Here is a 13,479-nt window from a genome sequence, read left to right as displayed (position 1 = left end):
TAGTTGATGTCGTTTTTTGTTTTGTTTTTTTTTTAACGTTTTTTTGTTGTAATTATTGTTATTAATATTATGAATTTATTTATTGATATTATATATTTATTTTATGAATGAATAAACGAATGAATGGATGTTTAACGATATCCCTGCACCACCCCCCCCCCCCCCCCCCCCAAAAAAAAAAAAAAAACCCACACAAAAAAAACCCGCACACACAAAAAATCCCACAAAAAAAATCCCACATCGGCTACTGGATGTCAAAGAAAGGTAAGTGCATGAATATAATTATTTTTAATTAAAAATAAAAATTATTATATAATTTTGTAAAACCAGTGTAAAGTAAAGAGCTATGGAGAAAGTACAATACAATACAAAGATGAAGGTATTTATTTTATTAGCATTAGGATATAGTTAAATTAGCAAAGTCTGTTTGCTCGTCTGCTATTGTTTGCTATTATTTCGGCATTCCGTTTTCTGATACATGTACTTTCAAACCGTGAGGAAAAAAATTGTCTAAAACTTTTACAAATTTATATTTTGATATTACTTTTTGTTTTGTTTTGAAATTTTATTACTAAATACGTAAAATAGAAGTAAGAATTTTTTTTTTACAAATCTGTCAAGTACATCATAATTAATTTTTTCAGGTATGGTATTTTGAACACACCAAACTAGTAGGTAATTCTCCTGTGGTCAACAGGTGTATGTAATACGAAGGTAAACGAAAACGAGGTCAAACTCTGATTATGTAAAGACGTCGTAAAGATAATTCTTGACTGTTAGTGGTAACTCGCGAGCCTTGATTGCCAGACCTGCTGACAGCGCGGTGATGGGCGCTCGTAACAGCCACTCTAATAGACACTACTGGCCGAGATAATTTTCCAATAAAACTACACATTAGCCTCCTTGGTAGAGTGGTTATAGGTTAAGACCCCCCCCCCCCCCCCCCCCCCCCCCCCCACCCCCCCCCCCCCCCCCCCCAAATCAAACTTTTTTTTTACTGTATTATTTTTTAAAATAAAATCATACATACACACAGTGTGGGTTGGCCCGTCCCCAATATAAAATCTACCCCAGTGGTTAAGCCGTGGGACCATGGAGCGGGATCTAGCTCAGTCCGCACAACTGGTATATATCAAAGGCCGTGGTACGTGCTGTCCTGTCTGTGAGATATTGTATATAAAAGGGTATCTTGCTACTAAAGGAACAAAATGTAGCTGGTTTCCTAAGATCATTCTATGACGGCATTACAAAATGTTTGACATACAATAGCCGATGATAAATAAATCAATGTGTTCTAGTAGTGTCGTTAAACAAAACAAACTAACTTTTTTTTATAGCTCAGTTCGTACAGCCTATGATCGAACCCAGTTAGTAGACTCATTCTCTGATTGTGTTTTTCTCCGCCCCAACCAGTGCTCCACGACTGGTAATGGTATGTGTTGTCTTGTCTGTGAAAACATGCATATAAAAAATCGCTTACAGCTAACTGACGTGGGTTTACTCTAAAACTATATGACAGCATTACTAAATGTTTGGCATCCAGTTGTCGCCGACTGATTATCAGTGTCCTCTAGTGGTGTCACTAAACAAAAATCCACACAAATAATAACCCACACAAAAACAATAAATAAATAAAGTAATAATAATACACACATACATAAAGTAAAAAATGTTTTGTTTAACGACAACACTGGAACACATTGATTTATTAATCATCGGCTATTGGATGTCAAACATTTAGGTAATTCTGATATATATTCTTAGAGAGGAAACCCGCAACATGTTTCCATTAGTAGCAATGGATCTGTTATAGGCACCATTCCAGACAGGATAGCACATGCCACAGTCTTTGATATGCCAGTCAATAATAGCTCAATGGGTCCACCGACACGGATTGTTCCTTGACCGACCGCGTATCAGGCAAGCGCTATACCACTGGGCTACTTCCCCACCCTTCACCCCCCAGAAAGAAGAGAAAAAAGCCCAGAAAGAACGAAAAATGAATTAAAAATACCCCAACAAAAACAACTTTAGGTTGGTTGATACTGTGAACGACCAAAGGCCAAAGGTCAAGTAATGTTAGGACCAAGATCAATGCTAGTTTACTGTTAAATATACAGTCTGCATATCAACAACTCTGTCGTGTATTTTGAACTAAGAGATCGAAAAGCGTTGCCCAAAATTTTGTATGCATTTTTGAATAGGTTTTCTGGACTAACTTAACTGTTGTGATAATTTATAGCCTATAGCGGTATCAGGTCATTTCTGTTTTAATTAATAATTAATATGTAAAACTAGAGGTGTAGGCCCATGGGTAGTTTATCTTTTCGTTTCTTATTGAAACTAAAAAACCAAAAGCACAACTTTGAATGACACTTCGATAGGTTCCGTATATTACGGACGTTGTCGGAAAAATAATTATGACGTCAACAATACGATGACGTTTTAAATGATTATGGACATCAAAGATGCTCTACATAAATTTAGTTTGAATTTAACTTAAATTTAGAATTATGTGAAAATTAATGTCTATGTGCATATTTAACGTGTACAAGAAGTCATATTAAAAGTATGTACTTATAATATATTCAAGATGGCGAAGCTGTCACAAAGGTTAGCTGCTATTTCTGGAATGTTCTACAGTGTGGATATCACCAAGACAGGTCGATGTATTTATTATATTTTATTATATATCTTAGTGAAATATATTTAATATTTATAAGTTAAACAATAGTGTTATCTGTTTCTAGTGTCAGGGGCAAACATAATTTTTTTTTTTTAAGTTGGTGTAACCTTTAAAAAGGACACGTACAGTGTTCAGCAAGGTGCATAGTTTAAAAAGGACACCTACAGCATTCAAGGCGAGGGGGCGGGACGTAGTTTAATGGTAAAGCGCTCGCTTGCTGCGTGGTCGGTCTAGGACCGATCACCGACTGTGGGCCTACTGGGCTATTTCTCGTTCCAGCCAGTGCACCCCGACTGGTATATGAAAGGCTGTGGTATATGTGGGATGGTGCATATAAAAATCCCTTGTTACTAATGGAAATACGTAGCGGGTTTCCTCTCTAAGACTGTATGTCGAAATTACCAAATGTTTGACATCCAATAGCCGATGATTAATAATTAAATCAATGTGGTCTAGTTCTAGTGGTGTCGTTAAACAAAACAAACTTTAACTGTAACTTTTACATATTTCCCACTAAACACATTGCATTTGTGGGGCACTTTGAACATCCAGTGTGCACCCAGTACCCTCTGCGCCTGGTTTGGTTAATTATTTTCTCGTAAAATTTCATAACTGTTTATTTATTTCTCCTGGAAACTCCAAAACATGCCCACCAATATACTCGCAGCACTCATATATCCATAAGCGTACGAGACAGGGGACTGCCCCCCCCCCCCCCCCCCCCCCAAACAAAACATCATAGCTACGGCCCTGGTATTTTCACTATTCTACCCACAATAGTAGTTGTAATCCATGTAAAATTGCGTGGCGATTCGTTTACAACCCTATATATTTGTTTGGCAGTAAGCTCTTAAATGCTAATATGAATAAACAATGTAATCCAAACTCGGGCACTTTTGTTTAATTCGGGCCAAAATCAGCCTGCCCCTTCCCCCACCTACAAAAATGGAAGCCCATAAGCCTATGCATATATCTTTTCAAATGGCTCAAATTAACAAAATAAAATGCAATTATATAATTGAGTGCGAGACGTAGCCCAATGGCCCAGTCGGGGATCAATTCACGTCGGTGGGCTCATTGGGCTATTTCTCGTTCCAGCCAGTTCTCCATGACTGGGATATCAAAGGCCGTGATATATGCTATCCTGTCTGCAGGATTGTCTATAAAAAGATTTCATGCTACTAATGGAAAAATGTAGCGGGTTTCCTCTCTAAAACTAAAACAATGATTAATAAATCAATGTGCGTTAGTAGTGCTAAACAAAAAGTAAACAAACTATATATATTGCAACTGTAATTATAAAATGTTGCTTTATATTACATTTCGATGAAAAGAGATGTTTACATCCAAAGATATACATTATATACAAGCCCGTAGGAATGGGTTTTGTCCTACTCTACAGGAAAACTTATTTCACGCCATCTAATGTTTAAAAATATGGTCAAAAATCTATCAGGTAAACAAGCCAGAATCGCTATGAAGGGGATTAATATTTTTAATTGTTTCTTAAGAGGCTTTGGGGCTTTGCGCCTGCGGCGCTCGCGGTTTCGCACAACACATTTTATACAACCATAAAGATAAGCCCCCCCCCCCCCCCCCACACACACACACACTTTGAAAACCGTCCTACGGGCCTGCTCTATATAAACACAGATGAAAGTGTGGCTTCTGTCACACACACACACCCTCCTCCAACTGCAGATATCGTTCCTACAGGCCTAATAAATAAACAAGTATGACGTCAGTTATTATTATTATTATTATACACATACAAAATGAAGTCAACATGGTTAAATTGCTAACCAGCATATAATTTACCACGTTATGAGTTTTAATAATCATCAATTAAGGCAATTAAGGAAAAACTATATTCGCATTCAATTTTGTTCATGGTGTGTTTGCAGATATTTTATTGTTCAAATATCGGAAGCTACTGCATGTTTTCAGATGATCATACACATAGATTATTGTATCAACATAAGTGCCATATAGATAATACTACATAAATGGCCGTTAGATACCATTTATCTTACAACGAGTTGTTTTAAAATGTATCTAACGAGCGAAAGCTATTACTTACATATCCTCAAAAACCAGGTTTTAAGCACATTTTAACATCTTTTTCGACTAAAAGTTGTTTACAGCCCTTTCGCTTGAAGCTAACTTACACGTCACAGACAAATGATTGTCATGTCAAGTATACGTCACAGTATAATCGATTTCGATCGTGCTGTTTTTTAATTGGATGTATTCCCCGATGTCAGATATCCACTCCGAACGTAATAGTTATATATATAGAATGCGGGGGTGCGGCTGTAACGGGTGGATATGTGTCCTACGTAGAAATGGTATACAATGGGGGGGGGGGGGGGGGGGGGGGAGGGTCCCATACGTGTACATGAATGTTAAAAGTTAAAGTTTGTTTTGTTTGATGACATCACTAGAGCACATTGATTTATTGCTGGAACTAGAAATAGCCCAATGGGCCCACGGACGGCAATCGATGCTAGTCCGACCACGCACCAGGCGAGAGCTTTACCACAGGGCTATGCTCCGACCCTGTCTCACATATGTGCACATGAATGCTATACTAGTATATATTAAAAGACAAACGTTATTGTGACATGGATTGTTTGGAGTAATAAATTTGTGAATGGATTTATGAATGTAAACCAGAGAAAATGTGCATGAAACAGCTCGAAGAAATGCAACCAAGCAGTTGTTGTAGCGATTGCATGCTTTGTGCAAGAAACATGGAATATTCGGGAGAAATCCTGTCCTGTGTTCACCATAAAAGGCCAGACATTCAGTCGCAAATCATTGCCTCTCTGTGCAGCCTTCAGAAGTCCAGAAATAAGAAAAACACCATTAGTGAACTGTTTGATACAATTTCTTCATGCCACGCCTCAGTGAAAATGACATATCGCGAGTCATAGGGATACTTGAATCTGGGACCTTGCAGCGTGACGTCGCACGTCAATTCAACGTCCACATAAACACCATAGGGCACTTATGACAAAGACATCAACAAAACAACCAGGTCAGGGACCGTCCCCGTAGCGGCCGACCATCCGTGACAACCCCTCGCCAAGACACATGGATCCTAACCACGCATCTGCGAAACAGACATTCCCAGGAACATTCTCCAGCGTTTAGTGGCCTCAATGAGACGACGGTGCCAGGCCTGTATCAATGCTCAAAGTGGACACACTCGCTACTGACTGTGTGAACTTCGCTCTGGACCCCCTCTAGTGATGTGGCTCATTTGCACATGGCAGGTGCGCCCTTTTCATGAACAATTGCTCGTTTCCATACCTTCGGACATTTTCTTTCCATATTATAACCTTTCATACACGGCAGTAAAAACGTATCATCAGTTATCTTTGTCTTTTGTGTGTCACAATAACTTTTGCCTTTTAGTATAATACACGCTAGCCAGAGTACTCGGACGGTAAGAGAGCTAGACGGAATGTCCACGCAATAGGTTTGTACAACAACGACGTATATACTGTCAACTGTAGTCGGGAGAACTGTGCGGATTACGTGCATACTACAGACAATTTTTGCGGCAAATTTACGTTTTTAATCGGATATAACATCCGCTGTGAAAGGAAGCGGTCTCTCTCATCATCTAAACAGTCGTGAGAACCGCCGAGTCCATCAGTCAGTCGAGTCCACAATTAAGAAACTGGATGAATATATATTATATCACTTATGTCACGACTGTAACTAAATAATCGTATTATATATCCAGGCTTTTTATTTAAGAATATCAGTAACACTAACAAAGAACATGCAAAAGTACACGGTCGCCGGTTGATTACGTGCGATTATAGGTCGTACTATACCACATTATAAAATACTATAGGCGATCATGTTAACATTTCGTGGACTGAGAATTACAAGGTTCTATCTGCAATTTTTCCAAAAATGAGTTATCCATTCTATTTGATAAAAAATAAATTATCTACACAGTAAACAGTCCTAGAATATGGTATTTTAAGACACAGGTGGTATATTAAAACTATTGCAAAGACCTCTCTGTGAATCAGATATGGCAGCTCCAAACTTCAAGTGGCGATTTCTCAAAATGAGGTTTTGCGCACATAGAACCTTGTAATTCTCCACCCACGATTTGTGTTTAAAACACTATATGCATTATGTTATTATCAACCAAACTATGATCCATAAATATCAATACTACAACCCCTATCTCAAATTATTCACTGAAAATAATGGTACCTTTCTCGATATAACCGTATGTTTTTACAACACCCTAGTTTCGTTTTTTTACAGGTACCCCATACATGTTTTAAGCACAAGACTACTAGATGAACTTAAATTGCATACATTTATTGCCCAAATAAAACTGATTTGTTTTTTTGGCAACAAACACAGTCACATTTATCAACAATGGCAGGACTTGTAGTATTAACTGCTCTATCAAACGTTCGGTGCACGTCAAACTTTGACCCAGGTGGATGTTATTTGGTTTAGTACTACCTTTAGAGGAATGTTAGTAGCCATTTTGGAAAATGACAGCCATCTTGAATTTTATTTTTCATCCATATCTCTTTGAATGTGTTTGTCAGTTACTAAAATACTTGTCACTGGTGTGTTGGAGTAATAATTAGAGTTGTAACATGTATTATGGAAGTTGTACATATAGCAAAATATACCGTTAAGTGTGCGCTCGTAAACGTTTATGAGTACATTAAAATGGTATTAATTACAGAGAGAGAGAGAGAGAGAGAGAGAGAGAGAGAGAGAGAGAGAGAGAGAGAGAGAGAGAGAGAGACCAACCGATCGACCAACCGACTGACCTACTCGGTGGGGGGTGGGGGGGGGGGGGTGTGTTAAACTGTAAACTGTAAACAGTATGATAGTATATTCCATAAACGTCAGGATGTGATATATTGCACACACACCACCCACGAGTATTTTACTATTTAATAATGATACAGTCCATCATCACAAAATATTACGACCTGATAAGCAGCTATAGTACACAAAAACCGCGCAGACTGCTCTGACATAAAACCACGCCAACCTGAGGTAAGGCAGGTAGCAACATCGACGCACGCACGCATAGCAACATCGACGCACGCACGCATATTTCTGATTACGTGGGGTATTTTTCGTTGTAGAACAAATACAGGATAATAACAACAGTGTATAAATTTGTGTCCCGAGCGAAATAATTTTCACTTGTCGCGACCTTTAGCAAAAACTGTGTCTGTTTGTATCTCTAATAATTAAAAGGACAGACCCTAGTTTTAACCCGTGAAAATTAACACTACGTTTAGTTAATCTACAAACCTGTAACACATTTGGATAAAGTTACAACTGAGAGAAACATGACTTTGAAATGGTGACTCCATAACTGTTACTTCTCAGACGCACGTGCATTTTTAAAAATATGAGAAATGCATTTTGTGATATTAAAAATATCTGGATGACCAAAAACACTTCGAATGTACGGAAATTGATAATCTCATCCATAAAATGTAAGTAAATTTTGATTTCAGTTATCAAAAACGGCTCTAATAGTCAAACATATGCCTTAATGTTTAAAAACTAGGGTATGTCCCTTTAATTAAACATCACTATAACATAACTGTATGTATTTCTAATAATTCGACATCGCTATAACATAACAATGCCTGTTTGTATCGCTAATAATTCGACATCACTATAACATAACTATGTATGTTTGTATCTAATAATTAAACATTACTATATCATAGCTGTATCTATTTGAATCTCTAGTAATTAAACATTACTTTAACATAGCTGCGTCCGTTTGTATCTGTTTGTATCTCTAATAATTAAACATTACTATAACATAACTGCGTCTGTTTGTATCTCTGATAATTAAACATTAATATAACATAGCTGTATCTGTTTGTATCTCTAATCATTGGACATCACTATAACCTGTCTGACCGGTCGAGAACTGGTTCCGGTCGCATGTACTGTCCCATGAACAGTGAGACGCCGACTCGTGTGTCGCGCAGGATAAAAATGAACGGGTGGTCGGCGGTGAAGATCTCAGGTCGTGACCTTGACATAAAGCCGACCGCCGTGGCCGCAGCGCCCTCTGCACCCAGTTCGTCTATCGTGAGGACAGCCTGTCGAACAACACAAATAAGAACATAAATAACAACACAAATAACATTAACCACACATGAACCACACATGAACCACACATAAACACATAAGAACAAATAACACAAATACAGGAAATACAGAACTAACAACACAATAAATAACACAAATAAGAAAACAAATAATACAAGTAACAACACAAATAATAACATAAATAACAACACAGAAGGCTCAAAGTATCGGAGATACCCAGGATAGCGTAGTTGAATATAAAGACGAACAGAAAATAAATCACCACCGATATCACCAACACCATTTCCATCAGCATGATCATCGTCATCATCATCACCACAACCACCACCATCATCATCATCATCATCATCATCACCACCACAATCACTACCATCATAACCACCATCATCATAATAATTATGATCATCATCGTCATCACCATCACCACAACCACCATCATCATCAACATCACCATCGTCACTATCATCATAATCATCATCATCACCCCCACCACAAACACTATCATCATCACCACCATCATAATCATTGTCACCATCATTACTATCATCATGACCACTATCATGATAATCATCATCATCACCACGATCATCATCATAATTATTACTATCATCATCAGCACCACCATCATTATCAAGAACATAAGTTTCTCAACTTAATAACTTTGCTCGACAAACCTGCTGCTGTAGTTTATCGACGAACAGAGAGCGAGTTTTGTCGAGCCTCGAGAAATCCGCTCTCCGTTTGCTGAACATATCCTTCAGCCCGAGTCTCCGCAACACAGACTTCATGTCCATGGTTCTCGTCAAACTGAACCTCGGTAGTGTCACCTGTAAAACATAATTACCAATAACAGAGAGGTTACGAGTCTCGGTAGTGTCACCTGTAAAACATAATTACCAATAACAGATAGGTTACGAGTCTCGACAGTGTTAGCTGTAAAACATAATTACCAGTAACAGATAGGTTACGAGTCTCGACAGTGTCAGCTGTAAAACATAATTACCAGTAACAGAGAGGTTACGAGTCTCGACAGTGTCAGCTGTAAAACATAATTACCAGTAACAGAGAGGTTACGAGTCTCGACAGTGTCAGCTGTAAAACATAATTACCAGTAACAGAGAGGTTACGAGTGGTCGACAGTGTCAGCTGTAAAACATAATTACCAGTAACAGAGAGGTTACGAGTGGTCGACAGTGTTAGCTGTAAAACATAATTACCACTAACAGATAGGTTACGAGTCTCGACAGAGTCAGCTGTAAAACATAATTACCACTAACAGAGAGGTTACGAGTCTCGACAGTCAGCTGTAAAACATAATTACCAGTAACAGAGAGGTTACGAGTCTCGACAGAGTCAGCTGTAAAACATAATTACCAGTAACAGAGAGGTTACGAGTCTCGACAGAGTCAGCTGTAAAACATAATTACCAATAACAGATAGGTTACGAGTCTCGACAGAGTCAGCTGTAAAACATAATTACCACTAACAGAGAGGTTACGAGTCTCGACAGAGTCAGCTGTAAAACATAATTACCAGTAACAGAGAGGTTACGAGTCTCGACAGTGTCAGCTGTAAAACATAATTACCAATAACAGAGAGGTTACGAGTCTCGGCAATGTCACGTGTAAAGCGTAGAATTGTCAATAACAGAGAGGTTACGAGTCTCGGCAATGTCACGTGTAAAGCGTAGAATTATCAAAAACAGAGAGGTTACGAGTCTCGGCAATGTCACGTGTAAAGCGTAGAATTGTCAATAATAGAGAGGTTGCAACTCTCTATTTTTGCAATGTCGCGTGACCGATTGTACCCTGTGATGATAATGGCTAGCCAGTCATGTTTAACACATTCAGAGTAAGCAAGGAAAACAGTATCATCGTGGGATTTAGATGCTGTGAAACTTTACAACACGCCTTACTTGTGTTGTATCATTATTTATTACCCATATGGGCTCAAATATACGGGGTAATATTTTTTCGATCTCTGCATAGTGTGCAGATTGCGTCTACAGTCACTGATTGGCTGGCTTTAAAAAGACAAGATTTGATTGGCAATTACATACTGCCGGGACTACTTTTTGTTCATTCATGATTCCATTCATCGGTCAAACTATTACTACGAACTTCAAATATTTTTTTACGATACAAACATTTACGGAATTAAAAATCAAAATATATGTACAAATGTTTAAAAATGTTTTTATTTTATTATTTTGGCTGGGTTTTCTTGGAACTATTCTTTGGTGGATACTGTTGGGTGTGCACCGGTAACGGCGCGTATGAATATATTGTTATGGCTGGTAGAGCTTGTTAGTTGTTACAGCAGCGAGAACGTAAATATACTTTTAAAATCGTTAAAGATTGACAATGGGTAATAATGAGAATAACCAACTCACTACGAGGAATTACGGATTATCTGTCCCTCGTGAATTAATGCTGTAAAACATTAATTCACTCGGGACAGATAATCCGTAATTCCTCGTAGCTCGTTAGTTATTCTCTAAATTAGAGTTAATTGATTAACTGCACATCATTAAAATAGGACAATAACCTAGTAGGTTAAAAAAGCCGCGTCTAGCTTACCTACGACCAAAACTCTACGTATAAGGTTTTTGTGGAGCAGTGGTACAACTCTCACCTGATCCGCGGTCGGTCTATGATCGATCCCCCGTTGGTGGGCTCGTTTTTAAGGCGCGCGGGTGCGATCGCACGAGTATGAGTAAACAACGCACGTTTGAAAAGTACTTTTTATTGCTCCCATTTGTATTCATATTTCGGTATATAATTCAAATATGTCAACGTAGCTATAAATAAGAAAAAGTAACTTCGATATTCGTTCCTTTTTAGATAACGCGAGCTGTTTGAAAATGTTTCTAAAACAGTTTTTGGTGGAGAGCATTAGCTGTAGAAGAACGTACACACAGTGTGTTTTAAGTCAATTAATCCATGCGACTTTTCTTTGCTGTGCAACTCTAATGCCCAGCGCAGACGAGCGTTTTTTAACGCATGCGTCTGCGTTAACAAACGCAGACTCAACGCAGACGGATGCGTCTCGTGTGCGCCTACCTGCGATGCGTTCCTGCGATCCACTGACGATTTCTTTTATTAATTAATTTATATATACTTTACTCTAGAAAAAATAAAGATTAAATGTAATTTATTAATACATTTTAAAACATAATAAACTTTATTTAAAACATTATGTACAATATACTATTACGATATACATCTTTCTTATTTCACAATTGTTTGTTTTAATTATTATTATTGGGCATAGTACAATGAATGCAATAATTTATATTTTTTAATTTGATCTATTTAGAAATGTCATTAATTACACATGCCTAGTCTTTGTTTCAAAGATGAGCAGTTGGAAATTATTTGTGTTGAAACATTTACATGTTAGTCATTTTTAATGTTCGGGTCTGTTTTCACAGTTCTATTCATCACTGAAACCAATAATTGTTAATTTCGTTATATGGTGTTTCACACTGATATATAACATTGGCTTGTTGGTTTTTTTTGCATAAATTGCAATACATTTCCTACGGTGGTATGCACGAAATACCGTGATTTTACTGGATCACTATTTTCACAATATGCTTTCATAATATATGGCTATAAATACCCTAACTTCATAGAAAGTGAATTTGGAATAACACTTCGTTTGACATGTCCAGAAAGGCAGCCACCGTAGATAACATGAAAGGCATGTTACTGAATAGACAGATGATTGGTCAATATAAAAATGTGAACGCAACGCAGACAGATGCGTTTGTGCGTCTAACATCAAACATGTTTGATATTTGAAAAATCAACGCAGCGCTAAAAAACGCAACGCAGAGGAAGTCGCACACGATGCGTTTTTATTGCGTTCGTACGGATGCGTTTTTTTAACGCAAGACGCATGCGTTAAAAAACGCTCGTCTGCGCCGGGCATTACTTTTTAAACTAGTTTAAAGTGTAAGTGTGAACGCAGCTGTAGAGCGCTCGCCCCTGAGGTGCCGTGACTCGTCCCCGGGGTGCCGTGACTCGCTCCCGAGGTTCCGTGACCCGCCCCTGAGATGCCGTGACTCGTCCCCGGGGTGCCGTGACTCGTTCCCGAGGTGCAGTGACTCGCCCCCGAGATGCCGTGACTCGCCCCCAAGGAGCCGTGACTCGCCCCGAGGTGCCGTGACTGGCCCGAGGTGCCATGGCTCGCCCCTAAGGTGCCGTGACTCGCCCCTAAGGTGCCGTGGCTCGCCCCGATGTGCCGTGACTTGCCCCCGAGGTGCCGTGACTCGCCCCCGAGGTGCCGTGGCTCGCCCCTAAGATGCCGTGACTCGCAAGATCGGTCGCCCTCAGTGGACTCGGATTTTTGCCTATCCCAACAAGTGCCCTCAAGACTGGTACACCAAAAGTCGTTGGTATGTATTATCCTGCTTATTGGGAAGTGAATTCAAAAGATCCCTTGTTTTATTGTTATGAGTAGCCACTGTCGTAGCTGGAGGGGGAGGGACATAGGGGTAATGCCCCCCCCCCGCCATCATCACACCTCTTTCCCCAAAGACGTCATGTATTTTCCTGTCACCACATAACATGACTCATAGACAATAACGACTCATAGACAATAACATGACTCGTAGACAATAATATGACTCATAGACAGTGTAGTAT

General features: G+C 38.9%; 1 protein-coding gene across 2 annotated transcripts in view; it reads right to left on the bottom strand.

The window, feature by feature from the left end:
* Positions 1 to 13,479, bottom strand: part of LOC121374458 (leukocyte elastase inhibitor-like) — a 40,102-nt gene that overhangs the window by 8,765 nt on the left and 17,858 nt on the right. The window contains exons 3-4 of one of the 2 annotated variants that reach the window (XM_041501564.1): positions 9,502 to 9,654; positions 8,624 to 8,817 (exon numbers count right to left, since the gene is read on the bottom strand). In XM_041501564.1, coding sequence (XP_041357498.1) covers positions 8,624 to 8,817; positions 9,502 to 9,654 — 347 coding nt within the window. The remainder of the gene's footprint in view (positions 1 to 8,623; positions 8,818 to 9,501; positions 9,655 to 13,479) is intronic. The other variant, XM_041501568.1, reaches the window with a different exon arrangement.

Source organism: Gigantopelta aegis, chromosome 1 (assembly GCF_016097555.1).
Source record: "Gigantopelta aegis isolate Gae_Host chromosome 1, Gae_host_genome, whole genome shotgun sequence".
NCBI lineage: Eukaryota > Metazoa > Mollusca > Gastropoda > Neomphalida > Peltospiridae > Gigantopelta > Gigantopelta aegis.
The sequence above is the reverse complement of the archived record's forward strand: the minus strand, read 5'-3'. Positions and strand labels throughout refer to the sequence as shown.